We start from the raw sequence: 23,419 nt of genomic DNA, 5'->3' as shown, positions 1-23,419 counted from the left end.
CAAGAGAAATGTCTTGTTTCAGGGTGTGTGTGAGAGACATGTCCTTGGCAGAGATAACAGGCCTGTCCTGTGTTTGTCAGCTAGCAAGCTATGGAAGCTTTCTTCATAAGAGAGAGAGTGAGCTATTTCTGTAATGTTCCATAAATTTCTGAAGATCTGATAAGGTTATTAGACAGTGATTACTTACAGTCCGTTACTTGGATTGAACTTGTCTCCATTCCTGTGCCGAGGGGATTTCTGTATCCGGCGGGAGGGGTAACATTTGGGAACTCTCGATTCTCCACCAATTCCCATTCCCCTTCTTCCTGGTGGATAATGGAGGTGTCACTGTGAGTAATGTGCAAGTCAATAAGAATTGGCAGCAAGGATTAATCAGCACTTTCTAATTGGAGATGTTAATCAGTGGAACCTCTCAGATACTGAATTGTAGAGTTCGTACCAAAGATCAATTTAGGATCGAAGTAAAAGTTCAGAATCTTGTTGTAAAGTAATTTCTGTTGAGAGTTCCTGAATTATGGGGAAAGACCAGAGACAGCGGTTCATAAAGGGACACTGCAGCCCCGAGAACACAATCAGCTATAGATCCAGAATATTAAACTCCAGCCCAGTTTCAGGGATTATTAACATCAGCAGAAACAAACCCCAACTGTCAGAATGAACATGGTTCAGTCCTGGATGTGATTAACAGCAGCAATAACAGTAGAATCCAACCCCTGCAGTCGCTTGTGAACTCGTTTGTGTTTCAGCAGCTGGGATGACTGAGTGAATCCCTTCCCACACTCGGAGCAGGTGAACGGCCTCTCTCCAGTGTGAACTCGCTGGTGAGTCACCAGGTTGGAAAACTGAGTAAATCCCTTCCCACAATTGGAGCAGGTGAACGGCTTCTCTCCCGTGTGAAGTCGCTGGTGTCTCAACAGGTTGCAAAAAGACCCAAATCTCTTTCCACAGAAGTTACAACTGAACGGCCTCTGCTCAGTGTGAGTTTGCTGGTGCTGCCGCAGGTCAGAGGACCAAGTGAATCCCTTCCCACATACCGTGCAGGTGAACTGCCTTTCTCCAGAGTGAACCCGCTGGTGTGTCCGCAGTGCAGATGACTGAGTGAATTTCTTCCCACACTCAGGGCAACTGAATGGCCTTTCCCCAGTGTGAATTCGCTGGTGTGCATTGAGGTTGGATGAAGACCTGAATCTCTTTCCACAGGAAGTGCAGCTGAATGGCCTCTCTTCAGTGTGAACTCGCTGGTGCTTCAGCAGGTCAGAGGACCCAGTGAATCCTTTCCCACATACAGGGCAGGAGAACGGTCTCTTTCCCGTGTGAACTGGCTGGTGTCTCAGTAGGCTGGTTAACTGTGTGAATCGCTTCCCACACTCGGAACAGGTGAATGGTCTCTCTCCAGTGTGTAACCGCTGGTGTGTTAGAAGTTGGGATGATTGAGTGAATCCCTTCCCACACTCGGGGCAGGAGAACGGCCTCTCCCCAGTGTGACTGCGTCGGTGGGTTTCCAGATGGGAAGGACAATTGAATCCCTTCCCACAGTCCCCACATTTCCACGGTTTCTCCATGGTGTCGGTCTCCCTGTGTCTCTCCAAGTTGGGCGATCAATTGAAGACTCGTCCACACACAAAGAACACGTGTACAGTTTCTCCCCACTGTGAATGTGTGATTTTTTTTCAGGCTGTGTAACTGCTTAAAGCTCTTTCCACAGTCAGTTCACTGGAACACTCTCACTCGGGTGTGTGTGTGTCTCGGTGCTTTTCCAGTCACACTGATGTTTGAAATCTTTTCCCACAGACAGAATAGACAAATATTTCTCCTTCCACAGTCAAAGACGATGATTTTCAGGTCCTGAATCGAGTGACTTTATCAGATCTTGATGTGATGTTTGGTTTGAGTTTCCCGTCTGAAAATCCTCCCCTTCTAATTCTCTGCAAAAGGAGTTTACAAAAGTCGTCACTGTCAATGCAGGATAGAAATTCAGAACAGACAATTCATGGAACATTTATTCCTCTCTTGTTTCCCCAAAGCTACAAATCCCCGTCCCACACACTCTCTCTCCTCCCTGTGCTGAAATCCAAACAGAGATTTGGACAATTCTTTCTGTATCTTTTTAATAAATTCCTACAACTGGTGATAACAATAACATTCTCTTCAGCCATTACTCGTAACAAAATATTAATCTGAAACGCCCTGACCGACCATACAGAATAGCAGACGTTAACCTTGTGTCCAAAACTTACTGTGTGGAGATTTAATGAGTGATCGTGAAGGTGGTTTCTCCAAACCTCCCAGGGTTTCCTTCCTTCCTTCTCTCCCTCGCTAACTGAGTTAAACCCGGGATCAGTCTCATGGCCCATTCTGGTTCCTGCTTTTCTTCCTGATGAACAGTTAACTCCAATTAAACACTGAAATGACTGAAGACACTTTTAATTGGAAAAAATTCTGAGGGATAGGATTAATCTCCACTTGGAGAGGCAGCGATTAATCAGGGATAGTCAGCATGACTTTTGTCAGGGGGAGATCACGTCCAATAAATTTGATTGAATTTTTCGAGGTGTCTAGTTGTGTCGATGAGGCTAGTGTAGTTGATGTAGTCTACATGGACTTCAGTTAGGCTGTTGACAAGGTCCCACACGGGAAAATGGTCAAGAAGGTAAGAGCCCATGGGATCTAGGGCAATTTGGCAAATTGGATCCAAAATTGGCTCAGTGTCAGGAGGCAGAGGGTGATGGTCGAAGGTTGTTTTTGTGATTTGAAGCCTGTGATATGTGGTATGCTGCAGGGATCGGTGCTGGGACCCTTGCTGTTTGTAGTGTACATTAATGATTTAGACGTGAACATAGGAGTTTACAAATGACACGTAAATTGGTCGTGTCGTAAATAGTGAGGAGGAAAGCCTTAGATTACAGGATGATATAGATGGGCTGATAAGATGGGCAGAGAGGTGGCAAACGGAATTTAATCCTGAGAAGTGTGAGGTGATGCATTTTGGAACAGCAAGGGAATACACAATGAATGGTAGGACCCTAGGAAGTACAAAGGATCAGAGGGACCTTGGTGTACATGTCCATCAATCCCTAATTAGCAGCACAGGTAGATGAGGTGGTTAAGAAGGCAGATGGGATACTTGCCTTTATTAGCCAAGGCATAGAATATCAGAGCAGGGAGGTTATGTTGGAGCTGTATAAAACTCTAGTTAGGCCACAGCTGGAATACTGTGTGCAGTTCTGGTTGCCACACTATAGGAAGGATGTGATTGCACTGGAGAGGGTGCAGAGGAGAGTCCCCAGGATGTTGCCTGAGCTGGAGTGTTTCAGCTCTGAAGAGAGACTGTATAGGCTGGGGTTGTTATTCTTAGGGTAGGGAAGGCTGAGGGGAGACCTAATTGAGGTATATAAAGTTATGAGAGGCATAGATCGGGTAGATAGGAAGAAACTTTTACCCTTAGCAGAGGTATCAATAACCAGGGGGCATAGATTTAAGATAAGGGGCAGGAGGTTTAGAAGAGGTTTGAGGAGGGATTATTTCACCCAGAGGGTGGTTGGAATCTGGAACAAGCTGCCTGAGGGGGTGGTAGAAGCATGAAGCCTCACAACATTTAAGAAGTATTGAGATGAGCAATTGAAACGTCACAGTTTACAGGGTTACAGGCCAAGTGCTGGAAAATGGGATTAGAATAGATTGGTGCTTGGTGGCAGGCACGGACATGATGGGCCAAAGGGCCTGTTTCTGTGCTGTATAACACTATGACCATCTATGACTTTTCCGGTCCCTGCTCCAATCTCCATTTCCCTACATACCAACCCCATCCCTCTCCCTGGGAACAGTCTTGGATTAAGCCAGTCTCTTCACAACTTCGGTGTTACATTTCACCTCAAGGTAAGCTTCTGACCTCAAATCTGTGCCACCACTAAGATCACCTGTTCCAACCTCTGTAACATCACCCGACCTCACCCTGTCTGAGAGCATCTGCTGCTGAAACCCTCATCCCTGCTGTTGCCTCCACCAGACTCAAGCTACAATTCCAACACACTTTTTTTCATTCATTCATGGGAAGTGGGCTTTGCTGGCTGTGCCAGTATTTACTGCCCATCCTGTGTTGCCCTTGACAAGGTGGTGGTGAGCTGCCTTCTTGAACCGCTGCGGTCCATGTGGTGTTTGGATGGCTTCAGGTTTACGGAGGGAAGAATGTGGGAGCTGCACTGCGCGTATCTCCCACATTCTTCCCTCTGTAAACCTGAAGCCACCCAAACGTTTGCTGTCTGTGTCTTCACTCGCAGTGAGTCCCATTCCCCCAACTCCCCTCTGCTTCCTGACCTGCCTTGGCTCCCCGTCAAGAAACAACCTGTTTTTAAAATTCTCATCCTTGTTTTCAAATCCAATGAGGATAGTGCAGTTGATGTAGTCTACATGGACTACATCCCTCCCTATCAATGCAACATGCCCTCAGATATCTGCACTGCTCGAATTTTCTATTTTAATCACTTCACCATTATTGACCATGCCTTCAGTACCCTCATCCCCAAACTCTCAAAATCTCTCCCTTTGTCTACTGCACCTTCCTCCTTTAAGACACTTGAATATTGCTAAAAAAAGAGACATTCTGTCACAGCTTTTAATCTTGTCCTCATCAGGACAAATGCAAGAACATCAAATTTCAAAGATTATCAGTCGGGCTCATAATGTGACTCATTTACACTTGCGAGAAGCTACATATACTCACGCACAGTGAACTGTCCTCTACAGGCAGAAGGAACATGACCAGGGCCAGTGGCACAATGGATAATGCGTCTGCCTATGGATCCGAAGATTGTAGACTTGACTACTACCTGGCTTGAGGGTGCTTTAAGGCGAGGGGATGGCGTTGTGGTATTTTCACTAGACGTGTATTCTAGAGACCCAGGGTAATGCTCTGGAAACCCAGGTTCCAATCGCACCATGGCAGATGGCGGTGATGACCATGAAACCATTACCAATTATTATAAAAACCCATCTGGTTCACTCATGTCCTTTCAGGAAGGAAACCTGCCGTCCTTATCTGTCTGGTCTACATGTGACTCCAGACTCACAGCAATGTGGTTCGCTCTTAAATGCCCTCTGCCCTCAGCAGCTTGTCTCTTTTTTCAGTAATAATCAAATTCTGTTGAAACAAGTGACTATTTAACACTGCTTCAAACTCCTTGGCGAGGCTTCTGCCCGAATATCTCCTTACGCCTCTGGGTGTCACACTTTGTTTTATAATTTCCCTGTGAAGCTCACTGGGATGATTTATGATGTTAATAGAAGTTGTTGTTGTTTCTGACTGTTACCCTGATCTCCTGTTTTACAACAACCCATTGATTTCACACCAAACTCTATCTCTGATTTATTGTCCCTCCTGCGGGTTATTCACCCGAGTTTGCAGCCGCTGCAAAGGTGGCGGCCACGCACGCTCACAGATGCTCATTGCCCCCTAGAAAAATGGCGGCCATTAACTCGGGCCTACTTCCGGAAAGTAGACCTCAGCTTCGTCCAGCTAAACGCGGGAACGATGGCTACTTATTGAGGGCTTAGGGCCGACACCGTGAGTTTATGAAGCCTCCCAACCCACCCGCCAGCCCCATCCATGTTCACGGTTTTACTTTCGGCTATAAATTCGCACTCGGTCTTTCTAAACCCACATTTTAACTCCGCTCGCGCGAGCTCTCTTACCGCCTGTTCCAATGGACTGCGCATGCTCCATCTCAGAATGACTGACGGCAGCTCCAGACCAATAGGAAGAGGAGGGCGGGCCTGGAGTGCCTAGCGGGTGCCGCTGGTCCTCCAACCAATCGGAGTGAATGAGAGGGCGGAGCCGGCTGGGAGTGGAGCATGCGCGGTACCAGGCTGAAGGCGGTCAGCTTGAAAGTCCAGCGGGTGAGAAAGAGCCGAGTGCAGGAGAGGAATGGAGCCGGAGGGTGGACTGGGAGGATTCACAAACACCCGGTGTAGGACTCCAAACCCGGATTACAAACTCCCGGAGCCCAGTTTACACCCAGTGTTTGGAAACTCCTTTTACAGGGGGTTAGAAGGGGAGGATTTACACACAGCAAACTCCAACCCAGAGAAATGTTTGTCTCTTAATTTCTCTCCTGGACTGACAGGGATGGATTTTTAAATAATATTTTTACAGGATTTTCAATGGGAGGATTTGCAGACGGGAAATTCAAACCAAACGTCACATTAACATCTGACAGAGTCACTGGATTCGTCAGAACCTGAATCTTATCGGACTTTGACTGTGGAAGGAAAAAGGTTTGTCTGTTCTGTTTGTCAGAAAAGGTTTCAGGTATCGATGTGACTGGAAAAGCACCGAGATATTCAAAATCCAGGTTAGACCGCACCTGAACCACTGTAATAAAAATAAAATGCTGGAAATACTCAGCAGGTCAGGCAGTATCGGTGGAGAGAAACAGAGTTAGCATTTCAGGTCAACATGACCATTGATCAGAACAGGAATACTGTGTTCAATTCTGAGCAGCACACCTTAGGAAGGATAGACTCTATTGGACTTAGTGGGAGTGCAGCGCAGATTTACCTGAACTTGGACTCCAAAACATGGACTCCAAAATTTAAATTATGAGGAGACAGTAAACAAATGAGTCCGAGTAATTAGAGCACAGAAAGAAGCCATTCAGCTCATTGAGTCCAGCAAGCTCTCTAGAGCAATCCAGTCTGTCCCATTCCCCTCCTGTATCCCCAAGGCCCTGCAAGTTTATTTCCCTCGACATCCAATCTCCATTTTAAATCAGAGTTCATGTCTGCTTCAATCTGCCTCCTTGGTAGTGAGTTCTGGGTTATTATGACTCGGTGTGTAAAAAGTTCTTCCCTGCATTTGTCCTGTCTCTATAGTCCATAACCTTCAATCTAATCCTTGTACTATCAGCTAATGGTAGGACAGGCTCGAGGGGCAAAATGGCCAACTCCTCAAATCATAGAAACTTACAGCACACAAGGAGGCCATTCAACCCTTTGTGCTTGTGCTGTCTCTTTGAAAGAGCAGTTGTGTTTAGTCCCACACACCCACTTTCTATTGTTAACTCTGTGAGTTCCTCAATCTCAAATCCCTGTAAACTCCCTTTTAAAATTCCTGATAGAATCAGGTTCCAGCACCTTTCCAGATCGGATGTTCCAGATCCTGACAACTCTCTGTTGGTGCAGAAACTGCTGAACTCAATGTTGAGTCCGAAAGGTTGTAAAGTGCCGAATTGAAAGATGAGCTGCTGTTCCTCGAGCTCCCATTGAGCTTCATTGGAACAGTGCAAGAGGCCAAGGACAGAGAGGTCAGAGTGGGAGTGGGGCAGAGAATTAAAATGACAAGTGACCGGAAGCTCAGGGTCAAGCTCACAGACTGAACGGAGGTTGTTCCATAAAGTGATCACCCAATCTGTGTTTGGTCTTCCCAGATGTAGAGCCAATCACATCGTGAGCAGCGAATACAGTAACTAAACTGCAAGAAGTACAAATAAATCACTGTTTGGTTTCATTTTTCAAAACCTTGAGAACAGGCAGAAGAACGATACTTAATTTGAAGAATAAAGGTTACAAAGTAAAGCAAGTGAATTATCAGAACATTAAATTCTATCCCAGTTACAGGGATTATTAATATCAGCAGAAACAAACCCCAACTTTCAGAATGAACATGGTTCAGCCCTGAATGTGATTAACAGCAACAATAACAGCAGAATCCAACCCCTGCTGTCACTTGTGAACTCGCTGGTTTCTCAGCAGTTGGATGATCAGTTAAATCCCTTCTCACACATGGAGCAGGTGAACGGCCTCTCCCCAGTGTGAACTCGCTGGTGTGTGTCCTGGAGATGATGGTTTTCCCATGCACCAGCTGCCCTTGTATTCTGGGTGCTGTGGGCTGTGAGTTGGGTTGATTCTATCAACATTCTGGTTGTGTTGCAGATTTACATCGTCCATTTGCCATGCCCCATCTTTCTCTCCGACCACGCAGACCAGAGTCTTGTGTGGGCCCAGACCGGGTGGCAGGTTCCCTTCCCTGAAGGACATTAGTGAACCAGTTGGGTTTTTATAACAATCTGGCAGTTTTCTGTCACTTTTTACTCGTGCCGGCCCCACAAATTCCCAGATTCATTCAGCTCAATTTCACAACTTGCCTCTATGTTTTTGTGGTTCTCTTTCACTCCCTTTGGTCTGTTTTCAATCAATTTCACGGGGTATTAAAAGGGGAGGATTTGCAGTCGGGAAACTGAAGCCAAACATCACATCAGGATCTGAGAGCCGGTCAATATATCATAACCTGAATGTCATCGGATTTTGAATGTGGAAGGAAAAAGCACCGTTCACAATGTGGAGAAACCGTGTTGTGTGTGTGGACCAGGCTTCAGCCAATCATCTGGCCTGTCAAAACATAAATGCAGTAATAATTGAGAGAATCCATGGAAATGGGGGAAGGGGTCCTGTTACCAGCCTGATTTGGAAACTCCTTGGCGCAGTCACACTTTGGAGAGACCATTCACCTGCTCCGAGTGTGGAAAGCGTTTCTCTCATTTATCCAACCTGCTGAGACACCAGTGGGTTCACACAGGGGAGAGACCTTCTAAATGTCCAGACTGTTGGAAGCGCTTCAGTTCTGGTGCCTAACTGCCTTTTTTATATTATTCATTCATGGGATGTGGGTGTCACTGGCTGGGCCTGCATTTATTGCCCATAATGGCAGATTTCCTTCCCTAAAGGGCATTAGTGAACCAGATGGACTTTTTTTTACAACAAGAAACAACAGTTACATCAGATATTTAATTCCAGATTTTAATTGAATTTAAATTTCACCATCTGCAATGGTGGAATTCGAATTCACTTCCCCAAAGCATCTGTTCTGCTGAAGGGTCATGAGGACTCGAAACGTCAACTGTACTCTTCTCCGCCGATGCTGCCAGACCTGCTGAGTTTTTCCAGGTAATTCTGTTTTTGTTTCCCCAAAGCGTTCCCCTGAGTTTCCGAAATACAAACCTAGTGACAATACCACTATGCTCTCGACCTCACCGAGAGTCATAGCCCTCTGTTTGAGAACCCCTGCTGTAAATTCGGGCCAAGGTTTTTGTTTGGAGTCTCCTCTCCGCAAATACTCTCCCTTCAATATCCTGCAAATGGAGTTTACAGAATTATTCACTGTCAGCACAGGATAGAAATTCAGAACAGATAATTCTCGTTGCTATGGAATATTTTTTTCCTCTATTGTTCCCCCAAAGCTGCGAATCTCCACCCAACACGCTCTCCATCTTCACTCTGCTGAAATCCAAACCCATCGCACCATCTCCACCATTTCCTTCCTCCACTCCCAGTTTTCTCCCTCCCTCTACCCTGGCTGGGTTCAGTTCTCCAGCTCCTGTGATTCTTATTCAGGTCCTCAGACTGACCCCAGCTGCCGTCCGGTGGGACACAGGAGGGGACTTCCTGTTGGATCTTATTCAGACCGTAAAGCCACTCGACCAGTTCCTGACCCTGTGGTGGGCGGTCAGGGAGTGGCTTCCCCACAGTGTCTGAATCTCAGTGAGATTAACAAATTGGGCTGGAGAAAGACTCAGTTTGAGCGGTGAAACTGCTGGAGGAATGGAGAGCTGGGGATCACGATGAAAGCAACAAAGTTTAAAAACAATAGCGCCCAAAATGGGGCTCAAAAAGATTAAAGGACACATGCTCTACCAACTAAGCAGGTCAGGTATTTAGAAATGCAATACCCATATCGCTTACCACAGTGAGATAACTGTCTGACTGCAATGGGAGGGAAAGGAATTGACCAACAGAAGCCCAAGGGCCCAATGCTTTCCACTCAATCGTCAGTAACATCATTCACAGCTTCTGCTTCTTAGCTGCAGCTCCTTCCAAGCATTTTGATCCATTTTCCTCAGGATCTTTTCCTGGGTTTAATATTTACCTGCTTTGTGACCTCATTTTGATATCGGATTCACTTCAACATCCAACACAATTTGAATTGCAAACCTGACAGACAAACAATGTAAAACAAGTAACTCGGTAACACAAATCCCATGGTGCTCATTTTCAGATTCACAACAGTCAGTTTTTCAATAAAATGGGGGAATTTTACAGTGAAAAGATTTAGAAAGTTGGTGTTTCTTCATTTGTGACTTACTCACACGGGTATCCTGTAAATGCGGCTCGGAGGTTGAGTGACTGGGATATAATCTACCTGTGTTTTCCTGAGCCTGTGCTCAGTGTATTGGGTGGTTTGGCCCGGGTTGGAGTGTCTTGTGTCCCAGGGATGGGCAGTAACCCGCTGATTGAAGCTGCAGTCGCCGCTTTCTGCTGGCAGCGGGTGATTGGAGAGTGTGGGGCCGGAATATTGCTGCTTTTCTGCTTTTCCTTGTCTCACTCACCGTGGAGCTGAGGAAGAGAGAATAACTGATGGGCTTGTTTAAATCTAATAATTTCATGGGTTTCTAATGGGTTAGATGAAGGTGCATAGTAGTTCCAAATCTATTCATATTATATTTGACAGAAAAGTTAATTTTTAAAAAGTGTTCAAGTGGGAACTCACTGGATAACTGCAGAGCTGGGGATATTTTCTTGCATCTCAAATACCCCTTGACAACAGAACTATGTGACAATGAATGCTGATGGGGGGGAAAACAGTGAAACTTACATCCCTACATGGTTTCGAACCATCAACCTTTCAGTCAATAGGCAAATGTGCTGGCCAATTGTTCCACATAAAGTGAGACAAGTTCCAACTGTAAGGTATCCCAACCAGGGTGTGAGTAAGTCAAATCTTCAAACTGACACTACCCAAATGTCAATCATTCTGTTAGATTTAATCTTCCAAAATAATCTTTGGGACATTCATTGTGGATACATGGAAACACTCTGATCTCACCCAATGCAGACACACCCATGTCACTGGGAGCCAGCTCTCCTACAACCGGTGCCGTCTCCCTTCGAGCCTTTCAGCATCTTGTCTGTTTCCAAATATTCTGATTGCCCCGAAGCCAATATTAGGTTTGAATTCCTGATGTGCAGTAACGAGAATCCTTTCAATGTCTCAGATCAGTTATTATCACTGAGAACATCAGAGTCAGTGTTCCAGCGTCTTAAAGAAGGGAAAGGTGCCTTGACTGTCTCTGGTCAGTCGGACAGTTCACCCTTCATTCTCCTCGGATTCCATTCCTCAAAGGGAATTTTCTTTTTCATCTTGAGTTCCCTGACCACATCTGGCAGCTTCCTTGGATTGAGAGGCATAATTAACAGTTCAGATGCAGTGCAGTTCTCATGAAAGGTTACAGACCTGAAATGAAAACTGTTCCTCTCTCCACAGAAGCTACCAGACCTGCTGAGAATTCCAGCATTTTCAGTTTTTCTTTCAAATAGCCAGCATCTGCAGTATTTTGCTTTTCTTTAACTGTTTAGTGCTAAGAATGTGGAACCCATTACTAGAAGGTGTTGAGATCGATGTCTGAGCTGAAACTGTACAGGTAAACTCACACTGTAAACAGATCATTCACTAGCTGGAAATGGAAAGGGATTCCCTCTATCATCCCATTTACAGACACAGCAACACAGTCTCGCCGGTGCAAGCCCATTCAGATACTTCATGTGAGCAAAGGGGTTTATCTAGTTTTCCCACCTCTTAACAAGAGGGAAAAACATACTTGACCTCATCCTCACAAACCTGCCGGCCACAGATGCATCTGTCCACGTCAGTATCAGTGGGAGTGGCCACCGCACAGTCATTATGGAGATGAAGTCCTGCCTTCAGGACCCTCTATCGTGTTGTGTGGCACTACCACTGTACTAAACGGGATAGATTTCGAACAGATCTAGCAAATCAAGGCTGGACCTCTATGAGGCGTTGTGGGCCATCAGCAGCAGCAGAATTGTACTCGAACACAATCTGTAACCTCATGGTCCTGTATATCCCCCACTCGGCCATTAACATCAAGCCAGGGGACCAACCCTGGTACAATGAAAAGTGCCGGAGGGGATGCCAGGAGCAGAATCAGGCACACCTAAAAATGAGGTGTCAACCTGGTGAAGCTATAACACAGGATTACTTGTGCTCCAAACAGCATAAGTAGCAAGTGATAGATATCAAAGCAATCCCACAACCAATGGATCAGATCGAAGCTCTGCAGTCCTGCCAAATCCAGTCGTAAATTGTGCTGGATAATTAAACAACTCACTGGAGGAGGAAGATCCACAAATATCCCCATCCTCAATGATGGAGGGCCTGACAATATTCCGGCAATAGTACTGAAGACTTGTGCTCCAGAAATTGCTGCACCCCTAGCCAAGCTGTTTCAGTGCAGCTACAACACTGGCATCTACCCGGCTATGTGGAAAATTTCCCAGGTATGTCCTGTACACAAAAAGCAGGACAAATCCAACCTGGCTAATTACTGCCCCATCTGTCTACTCTTCATCATCAGTAATGTAATGGAAGGGGTCATCAGCAGTTCTATCAAGCGGCACTTGCTTAGCAATAGCCTGCTCACTGACGCCCAGTATGGATTCTAACAGGGCCACTCAGCTCCTGACTTCATTACAGCCTTGGATCAAACATGGACAAAAGAGCTGCACCCCCGAGATGAGGTGAGAGTGACTGCCCTTGACATCAAGGCCGCATTTGAGAGTCTGGCATTAAGGAGCCCTAGCAAAACTGGAGTCAATGGGAATCAGTGGAAAACTCTCTGCTGGTTAGAGTCATAACTAGCACGAAGGAAGGTGGTTGTGGTTGTTGGAGGTCAATCATCTCAGCTCCAGGACATCACGAAGGGAGTCCCTCGGGGTAGTGTCCTCGGCCCAACCATCTTTAACTGCTTCATCAATGACCTTCCTTCCACCATATGGTCAGAAGTGGGGATGTTCACTGATGATGCACCATCACGACTCCTCAGATACTGCAGCAGTCCGTGGCCAAATGCAGCAAGACTTGGACAATATCCTGGCTTGGGCTGACAGGTGGCAAGTAACATACGTGCTACACAAGTGTCAGGCAATGGCCAACTCCAACAAGAGAGAATCCATCCAACGGCCCTTGATGTTCAATGGCATTACCATCACTGATCCTCCATTGTCAACATCCTGGGGTTACCTTTGACCAGAAACTGAACTGGACTAGCCATATAAATACTGTGGCTACAAGAGCAGGTCAGGGGCTAGGAATTGTGCGACGAGAAACGAATCTCCTCACTGCCCAAAGCCTGTCCACCATCTACAAGGCACAAGTCAGAAGTGTGATGGAATGATCGCCACTTGCCTGGATGAGTGCAGCTCCCACAACACTCAAGAAGCTTGACACTGTCCGGGACAAAGCAGCCCTCTTGATTGGCACCACATCCACAAACATTCACTCCCTCCACCACCGACGCATATTAGCAGCAGTGTGTACCATCTACAAGATGCACTGCAGGAATTCACCAAGGTGCCTTCAACAGCACCTTCCAAACCCACAACCACTACCATCTAGAAGGACAAGGGCAGCAGATAGATGGGAACACCAACACCTGGAAGTTCTCCTCCAAGTCATTCACCATCCTAACTTGGAAATTTATTGCTGTTCCTTCACTGTCGCTGGGTTCAAATCCTGGAACTCCCTTCCTAACAGCACTGTGGGTATACCTACACCACATGGACTGCAGCAGTTCAAGAAGGCAGCTCACCACCACCTTCTCAGGGGCAACCAGGGAAGGGCAATAAATGGTGGCCATGCCCTTGAAGCCCAAATCTCATGAATGAATAAAAAAAACTCCAACTTTAAAAGTTCAAAGGATTTAATCCACAACCAGAGCGCTGCCACTGCAAGACACGGTTTAAATGTGCCATGTATGGGAGGAAAAGAATCACAACCTCACCCCATCTGCTGAGACTCCATTGAGTTCAGATCTAACTGTAGGGGTTTGTTCTGCTGTTCATTACATCCTGGAGAAAATTATGTTGCATGCCAGAGCACTTCAGTCGCTGGATGAATTGATTCAATTGAACAATTTTAAATCATGACCGTAAGGTATCCATCGTGTTCTAATTATACGACAGAGTTGATTCCACATTTTCAACTTTCAATGGCGGAGGGCTCACCCAGCATTCTCTGCGGGACAGAATGTGCCCTATCCACACAGCAGCACCCCGCACATGCGCGTTGCGATGTGTTTCATGAGCATGCGCAGTGCTGGTCTGTGTCCGAGGCTGCTCAGAGCGGGTGAGAGAATGTCGAGCGGAGCAAACTAACAGAGTTAGTGGATGTGTGAGAAGGAATGGAGCCAGTGGAGTGGCTTCATAAAGACACAGTGCAGGTCGCAGACCCCAAATAACAAGGTACCGGTCTTGTGTTTACAGAGAAAGGGCCGAAAAAGTCTGGATTTCTCCCTTCGCCAGGCCCGGGGTAAGGGCCGCCATTTTTATAGGGGGCAATGTGCAGCAGGGCGCATGCGCGGTCATCCTGGTCCAGGTAGCAGGAGGAGAGAATGTTGTGCCTTTCTATCCTTGACTGACAGGTTGGATTTTGGAAACTCCTTTTACAGAGGGTGAGAAGAGGAGAATTTACACACAGTAGACTCAACCCAGGAGTAATGTTTGTCCGTCCCCAATTTCTATCCTGGACTGACAGTGATGGATTTTGGAAACTCCCTTCACAGGCTATCAGAAGATGAGGTTTTGCAGATGGGAAATTCAAACGAAAGATCACATCAGAGTCTGCAAGAATCACTCGATTCATCAGGACCTGGATATTATCGGTCTTTTCAGTGTAAGCATTGACACCACTCAGCGTGTAAAATTTGTTCCTCACGTTCCCCCCTGTGTATCTTGCCCAAAATCTTTAAACTTTGTCCCATAGTCCTTTTACGATCAGTTAATGGAAACAGTTTTTCTTTAATTACCTCACATAAACCTCAGCTCCCTCACATCCTTCATAATGTGTGGTGATCACTGGTTTGCACAGACCCAGATGTTCTGTGTCCGTGTCTGTGACATCATCACACATCAACAATTACACGGTGACATCATCACACATCGACAATTACACTGTGACATCATCACACATCGACAATTACACGGTGACATCACCCCGCTCCCTGGGTATTTCCTCAACTGGGAGATTTTTCTCTGACTCCAGTGCTTCTGATATCTTTCAGGCTGCAGGCTCCAGCAGGAGAGTTTAAAATTGAAAACTGTGAAATTGTTCTAGAGGTGACTTTTTTTCACCATTTAGCTACAACTTTGAACTTTTAGTTAATGTTCTGTCATCTGTGAAACGTTTCACGGCCCTGGGGCTGGTGTGACTCCTTGACTGTGGACCTGAATCCATGTCCCTCTATTGCCCTGTTTCACCTCTGCCCTCTCTGATCACCTCTCTGCCATTGTTTAACTTGTTCTGTCTCGAATAATGGGTGTATTATAGCTCTGTTTAGGATTTTAATGTTACTTCTGCCAATTGTGTCTAAATGAGGTTTCCACCGCTTTCCATCCCCCGACCATGTGCTGCTGTCTTACCAGCTTTATTTTCCCACAGTATCTTTCCTGGTCAGGAATTGTTTTTCCTGCACTGTAGTCCATTTCTGCTCCACTTCTGAGCTTATATTGACCATCAGATTCGGCATCATTTTTATTCCGCGTAATTCATTCCGCACACCTTGAAACATTAACTCTGTTTCATTCTCCAAAGATACCAGCAAATATTGCCAATCCCCAGTTGCCTGTGGAGAAGATGATGTTTGACTTTCTTGAACTGCTGCAGTCCGTGTGGTGAAGGTGCTCCCACAATGCTGTTAGGTAATGAGTTACAGGTTATTCACCCAGTGATGATGAAGGAACAGTGGTATATGTTCCAAAACAACAACAACAATTTGTGTTTATATCACGCATTTAAGGTTATGCAGTTCTCCAAGACATTTCACAGAAATGTTAGAAAACCAGGTTTGACCCTGAGCCACATCAGGCTGGTGACCAAAAGATTGGTCAAAGAGGTCAGTTTTAAGGAGTATCCTAAAGGATGCTAATGAGGTGGAGAGGTTTAGGGAGGGAATTCCAGAGCTTGGGCCTTGGAAACTGACATGATGGTAATCAGTGACACAGTGATTAAAATCAGGAATTCTCAGGAAGTCGGAATTTGAGGAGCGCAGATATCTCTGGGAGAATTGTAAGGCTGGAAGAGGCTACAGAGATAGGAATGATCATTAGCTTGGAGGAAAACAAGGATGAGCATGTGAAAATCTAGGTGTCTCTTAAATCGGTGCCTTCAAATCATCTCTATAGTTTGTGGTAAAAGTAGGGAAAATCCCAAGATATTCTGTAAGTGTATCAATGGGAAGAGGGTAACCAGGGAAAGAGTAAGGCCTATTAGGGACCAAGTGGGCAATCTGTGAGTGAAGCCAGAGGATATCGGTAGAGTGTTGAATGAATACTTCGCATCCGTCTTCACCGAAAAGAATGAGGATGAAGGTATGGAAATTGGGGAGAGAGACTGCGAGGTTCTTGAGCAAGTTGATATAGGGAGTGATAAGGTGTTGGCAGGCTTAACAGTGGACAAATCTCCAGGTCTGGATGATTTGTGTCCCAGACTGTTGAGGGAGGTAAGGGAGGAGATTGCAGGGGCTCTGACCCAAATTTCTAATTCCTCTCTGGCCACGGGGGAGGTGCCAGAGGACTGGAGAACAGCTAATGTGATTCCGCTATTTAAGAAGGGTTGTAGAGATAAGCCAGGGAACTACAGACCAGTGAGTCTCAAGGCAATGGTAGGGAAACTATTGGAGAAAATTCTGAAGGGAGAGAATCTATCTCCACTTGGAGAGGCAAGGTTTGATCAGGGATAGTCAGCATGGCTTTGTCAGAGGGAGGTCATGCCAAACAAATTTGATTGAATTTTTTGAGGAGGTGACCAGGTGTGTAGATGAGGGTAATGCAGTTGATGTAGTTTGTATGGATTTAAGCAAAACCTTTGACAAGGTCGTACATGGGAGACTTATAAAGAAGGCAAATGCACACGGGATACCGGGTAATTTGATAAGGTGGATTCAAAATTGGCTTAGTTGTAGGAGACACAGGGTGATGACAGAAGGCTGCTTTAGTGACTGGAAGCCTGTGTCCAGTGGTGAACCACAGGGGTCTGTGCTGGGTCCCCTATTATTTATCATTTATATAAATGACATAGATGACTATGTGGGGGGTAGGATTAGTAAGTTTGGGAATGACACCAAGATTGGCCGGGTGGCTATCAGTGAGGTTGAGTGTCTTAGGCTACAGGAAGTTATAGATGGGATGGTTAAATGAGCAGAAAAGTGGCAGATGGAATTTAACCCTGAAAGGTGTGAGGTGATACGCTTTGGAAGGAGTAATTTGACAAGGAAGTATTCAACGAACAGCATGACACTAGGAAGTTCTGAGGAACAAAGGGACCTTGGAGCGTGTGTCCATAGATCTCTGAAGGAGGAGCAGGTTAGTGGGGTGGTGAAAAAGGCATATGGGACACGCGCCTTTATCAATTCGAGGCATAGATTACAAAAGCAGGGAGGTCATGTTGGAGTTGTATAGAACCTTGGTGAGGTCACAGCTGGAGTACAGTGTGCAGTTCTGGTCGCCACATTCTTGGAAGGATGTGATTACACTGGAGGCAGAGGGAGGAGGTTACTGAACAAGACACAGGATGTCAGTAAACAGAATTCGAGCACATGGGATTGGAGTAATATACTGCTATGGATTGAGAATTAGTGAACAGACAGAAAACAGAGAGTAGGAATAAATGGCTCATTCTCAGGATGGCAGGCTGTTACTTGTGGGGTACGGAGAAGAGATTCCCCAGGATGTTGCCTGGGAAGAAACATTTCAAATATGAAGAGAGGTTGGATAGATTTGGGTTGTTTTCATTGGAGCAGAGAAGACTGAGGGGCGACCTGATCGAGGTGTACAAGATTATGAAGGGCATGGACAGCGTGGTTAGGGAGCAGCTGTTCCCCTTAGTTGAAGGTTCAGTCACAAGGGGGCATAAGTTCAAGATGAGGGGCAGGAGCTTTAGGGGGGATGTGAGGAAAAACCTTTTTACCCAGAGGGTGGTTACGGTCTGGAATGCGCTGCCTGGGAGGGTGGTGGAGGCAGGTTGCCTCACATCCTTTAAAAAGTACCTGAATGAGCTCTTGGCACGTCATAACATTCAAGGCTATGGGCCAAGTGCTGGTAAATGGGATTAGGTAGGTAGGTCAGGTGTTTCTCACGTGTCGGTGCAGACTCAATGGGCCGAAGGGCCTCTTCTGCACTGTGTGATTCTGTGAATGGCTGTGGGCCAAGCACTGAGCCTTGCCGTACCCCACAAGTAACAGCCTGCCATCCTGAGAATGAGCCGTTTATTCCTACTCTCTGTTTTCTGTCTGTTCACTAATTCTCAATCCATAGCAGTATATTACTCCAATCCCATGTGCTCGAATTCTGTTTACTGACATCCTGTGTCTTGTTCAGTAACCTCCTCCCTCTGCCTCTCCCACTCGTCTCTCTCTTTTTCTGGCCCTCTTGTCACATAGAATTCTCCAGCCCAGCGGGTTGTGGATGCTCCATCATTGAATATATTTCAGACTGAGATGGGGAGATTTTTGGTCTCTCAGGGAGTCGAGGGATATGGGGAGTGGGTCGGAAAGTGGAGTTGAAGCCCAAGATCAGCCACGATCGTATTGAATGGTGGAGCAGGCTCGACGGGGTGTTAGGACTTCTCTTGTTCCTATTTATTCAGTTCTTATAGAGGCCAGAGTCTTGTGTTGGCCCAGACCGGGTGGCAGGTTCCCTCCCCTGAAGGACATTAGTGAACCAGTTGGGTTTTTATGACAATCCAGCAGTTTTCACGGTCACTTTTTCCTCGTGCCGGCCCCACAAATTCCCAGATTCATTCAGCTCAATTTCACAACCTGCCTTTGTGTTTTTGTGGGTTCTCTCTCACTCCCTTTTTCCTGTTTCAAATCAATTTCACAGGGTATTAGAAGGGGAGGATTTTCATTCAGGAAACTGAAACCAAACATCACATCAGGATCTGACAGAGTCGCCCAATTTATCAAAACCTGAATATCATCGGATTTTGAACATGGAGGGAAAAAGCACCGTTCACAGTGGGGAGAAACCATACACGTGTTCTGTGTGTGGACGAGGCTTCAGCCGATCATCTGGCCTGTCGAGACACAAGCACAGTCACACGGGGGAGAGTCCATGGAAATGTGGGGAGTGTGGGAAGGGATTCAGAACCCCATCTGAGTTGGAAACACTGGGGAGAGGCCGTTCACCTGCTCAGAGTGTGGGAAGGGATTCACTCATTCATCCAAACTCCTGAAACACCAGCGAGTTCACACTGGGGAGAGACCTTTCAAATGCCCAGACTGTGGGAAGTGCTATAAAAGCTCCTGGGATCTGATGTCCCATCAGCGTGTTCACACTGATGAGAGGCCATTCAGCTGCTCTCAGTGTGGGATTGGGTTCAGGTGGTCATCTCAACTCACTGCACACCAGCGCACTCACACTGGGGAGAGGCCGTTCACCTGCCCTCAGTGTGGGGTAAGATTCACTGATTCCTCCACCCTGCTGACACACCAGCAAGTTCATGAGTAATGACAGTGATTGGATTTTGCTGTTAATCACATCCAGGACTGAACCGTGTGCACTGGGATCTGATTCTGCTGATGTTAATAAACTCCAGCCCAGTTATAGGCCTTAATATTCCGGCTAAAAGTCAAATAAATCAGCTTTGATCGGCTTCAGCCCATCATCTGGCCTGTCGAGACACAAGTGCAGTCACTCTGGGGAGAAACTGTTGAAATATAGGGAGTGTGCGAAAGGATTCAATTACCCATCCCAGCTGGAAATTCATCGACACAGACACACTGGGGTGAGGCTATTCACCTGCTCTGAGTTTGGGAAGGGATTCACTCATTCATCTCTCCTGCTGAGACACCAGAGAGTTCACACTGGGGAGAGACCGTTCACCTGCATCCAGTGTGGAAAGTGCTCTAAACTTTCTGGGGAAATTATGTCCCACCAAGATTCCAACACTGAAGAGAGACCTTTTAAATGTCCAGGCTGCGGGAAGTGTTATAAATGTTCAGAGAACTGAGGAACCATCAACGCGTTCACACTAGGAGAGACCGTTCAATTGCTCTGAGTGTGAGAAGGGATTCACTCATCATCCCACCTGCTGAGACACCAGCAAGTTCACTCTGGGCAGAGACCGTTCACCTGCTCCGTGTGTGGAAAAGGATTCACTACCTCATCCCACCCACCGAGACTCCAGCGATTCACAAGTAACTACAGTGATTGGGTTTTGCTGTTAATCACATCCAGGACTGAACCATATTCATTGGGGTCTGTTTCTGCTGATGTTAATAAACTCCAGCCCAGTTATAGGGGTTAATATGCTGGATAAAAGTTAAAAACATCAGTTTTACATGAAATATACTGTGTGTCATATCTTTTTGATATCTCTTTGACAAGTAAGTTCCTTTTGAAGGTCTCTCCCTCAACCCTGTCTCCTCTATCCTCACCAACAACAAGTGTGAGGAACCCATGGAGTTTCTTTGTCACTAAGATTGAGACAATCCGATCAGCTGCCTCTGCTACTTCCCTCCCTTCCACTAACCCACCGGGACAAACTGTCTGTAAAGATCCCCCTTGTCTGAGTCCTGAACCCACATCTTTCTCCAGTTTCTCTCCCATCTCCCTCATGCCCTCTCAATGCTCATCTTGTTGATGAGGCCCAACTTCTGCTCCATTGACCCTATTCCCACTAAACTGCGGATCAGCCAACTTCTCCATGTAGCTGATATTGTTAATGGTTCTCTCTCTTTTGGTACTGACCCTCTCACCTTTAAATCCATCACCATCAACCATCCTGATAAAAACAATTTTGACTCCACTGTCTTTGCAAACTACCGCCCCATCTCCAACCTCCCCTTCCTCTCCAAAGTCCTTGTACTTGGTGTCCCCCAAGGATCTATCCTTGGCCCCTCCTATTTCTCATCTACATATTGCCACTTGGTGACATCATCCAAAACCACCACATCAGTTTTCAGATATGTACTAACAACACCCAGTTGCATGTATAATCAGTGTCCTTTTATATTAATAATCAGGATCTAATGACACGAATAATCAGTGTCTGATTACATTCATAGTCAGTGTCCTATTACATTATTAATCAGTGACCTATTACATAAAGAATCAGCATCATATTACATTAATAATCAGTGTCTTATGACATTAATAATCAGAGTCCTTTTACATTAATAATCAGCATCTAATTACATTAATAACATGATTCCAACTGCATTAACAATTAGGCTGCCTATTGCAGCAATAATCAGGATGCGAATACATTAATAATCAGAATTATTTCAATGAACTATCAGATTCCTATTGAATCAATAATCAGGGTCCAATTACATTATAGTCATTTGCTAATTGTTTCAATAATCATGATCCGATAAGATTAATAATCAGGATGCTAGTATATTGATAATCAGAGTCCAAACACAATAATCTGTTAATAATCAGCCCCACCCCCCACACCCACCTCCTGCTCAACAATTCTCACACCCCTCAACAAATTTCAATCTGGGGTCACATGATGCTGAGTCATTAAAATGGAGTCACACTGAGAAAAATTTTGGGAAGCAATGATTTAATCCAATCCCCTTCTCGACTTGAAATGCACAGGTCTCGTTACTTATCTCATCATTCAATATCATACCTCCCTGTTCTATCTCCCTGACAGAAGTTATTATTATTCGTGTTGATCAGGTCTCGTTGTGGGTTCTTGTTCTCAGTACTGGTGTCTGTTTCACTTCATTCTTCATCCTGAAACTGTCATAGATTCTGCCATGAACCTGTACAGTACACGGCCTGTTGTCTTGAAAGGAGTGGATGATATTGAGCAGCTTTGGTGGACAGTCAAGTTTTTCTAATGTCTTCTACAGTCCTGCCCTGCTGACGGAGTTGAATTCTTTAGTGAGATCTAGTAAAGTAAGGTAAAGAGGTTTATCCTGTTCCCTACACTTCTCTTGTAGCTGGCGTATGGAGAAGATCATGTCCACTGTAGATCTGCCAGCACAGAAACTGCACTGTGCTTCTGGATACACTCGCTCTGCAAGTGGATGAAGTCTTTCAAGCTTGACCCTAGTGAAGGACGTCCCTGTGATGCTGAGGAGTGAGATGTCTCTGTAGCTGTGGCAATCTCCTCTGTCACCTTTTTTTTTGCACATTGTGATCATTCTTGAATTACTCATGTCCTATGGAATGGATCCTATCTCCCAACAGAGAAGGAGGAGGTCATGAAGATGTGGCAGTAATAATATTGTCAGACCATCAGCCTGGACATGGTTAACAGCAGATTCGAAAACACCTGCAGTCACTTGTAAATTCGCTTTCTGAGCAAATATCGTGACTGAGTGAATCCCTTCCCACACCCAGAGTAGGTGATCAGACTTTTCCCAGTGTGAACTTGTTGGTGTGCACTGAGGACAGAAGAAGGCTGGAACCTCTTTCCACTGGAAGTGCAGCTGAATGGCTTCCCCTCAATGTGACCTCGCTGGTGTCTCAGCAGACTGGATGATTGAGTGAATCTCTTCCCACACATGGAGCAGGTGAATGGCTTCTCCCCAGTGTGAACACGTTTGTGTGCACTGAGATTAAGTGGAGATGTGAACCTCTTTCCACAGGAAGTGCAGCTGAATGGTCGGTCCTCAGAGTGAATTTGCTGGTGTAACATGAGTCTGACTGACCGAGTGAATCCCTTCCCACACACAGAGCAGGTGAATGGCCTCTCTTCAGTGTGAATTCGCTGGTGTGTCAGCAGATTGGATGATCGAGTGAATCTCTTCCCACACACAGAGCAGGTGAATGGTCTCTCCTCAGTGTGAATTCGCTGGTGTATCATGAGGCTGGATGACTGAGTGAATCCCTTCCCACACATGGAACAGGTGAATGGCTTCTCCCCTGTGTGAATGCGTTGATGGTTTCTCAACAGGGATGGATAATTGAATCCCTTCCCACAGTCCCCACATTTCCACAGTTTTTTCATGGTGCCAGTGTCCGTTAGTTTCTCCAGTTTGGACAATCAATTAAAGCCTTGTCCACACACAAAACACAGGTACGGTTTCTCCCTGCTGTTAATGACGTGGTGTTTCTTCAGGCTGTGTAACTGGTTAAAACGTTTTCCACAGTCAATTCACTCCAATGTGCGTATGTGTCTTGTTGCCTTTCCAGTCACACTGATGTTTGAAATATTTTCCCTCCGACAGAATAGACAAACAGTTCTCCTTACACATTCAAAGGCTGATTCAGGTCCTGAAGAATTGAGTGTTTCTGTCAGATGTGGATGTCATGTTTGGCTTGAGTTTCCTGTCTGTAAATCCTCCCCTTCAAATTACCCTGTAAAATGTGTTTACAAAAGTCATCACAGGCTATA

At 45.9% G+C, this 23,419-nt stretch overlaps 1 protein-coding gene across 1 annotated transcript; it reads right to left on the bottom strand.

The window, feature by feature from the left end:
* Positions 1-236: 236 nt before the first annotated feature.
* LOC144673192 (uncharacterized) lies at positions 237-23,155 on the bottom strand. Its single transcript, XM_078535154.1, has 3 exons — positions 22,365-23,155; positions 21,144-21,159; positions 237-1,553 (listed from the first exon to the last, which is right to left on the bottom strand). Exons 1-3 carry the CDS (start codon positions 23,030-23,032, stop codon positions 666-668), a joined length of 1,572 nt encoding a protein of 523 aa, XP_078391280.1. The 5' UTR covers positions 23,033-23,155; the 3' UTR covers positions 237-665.
* Positions 23,156-23,419: the final 264 nt, after the last annotated feature.

The sequence above is a fragment of the Cetorhinus maximus genome, unplaced genomic scaffold (genome assembly GCF_964194155.1).
Source record: "Cetorhinus maximus unplaced genomic scaffold, sCetMax3.hap1.1 HAP1_SCAFFOLD_306, whole genome shotgun sequence".
Lineage (NCBI taxonomy): Eukaryota > Metazoa > Chordata > Chondrichthyes > Lamniformes > Cetorhinidae > Cetorhinus > Cetorhinus maximus.
Note: the sequence above shows the minus strand (reverse complement) of the source record. Positions and strands in the feature narration are given on the sequence as shown.

Excerpts from the sequence above, each read along its gene's own strand:
- LOC144673192 (XM_078535154.1), bottom strand. The coding sequence starts at position 23,032 with ATGAAAAAACTGTGGAAATGTGGGGACTGTGGGAAGGGATTCAATTAT.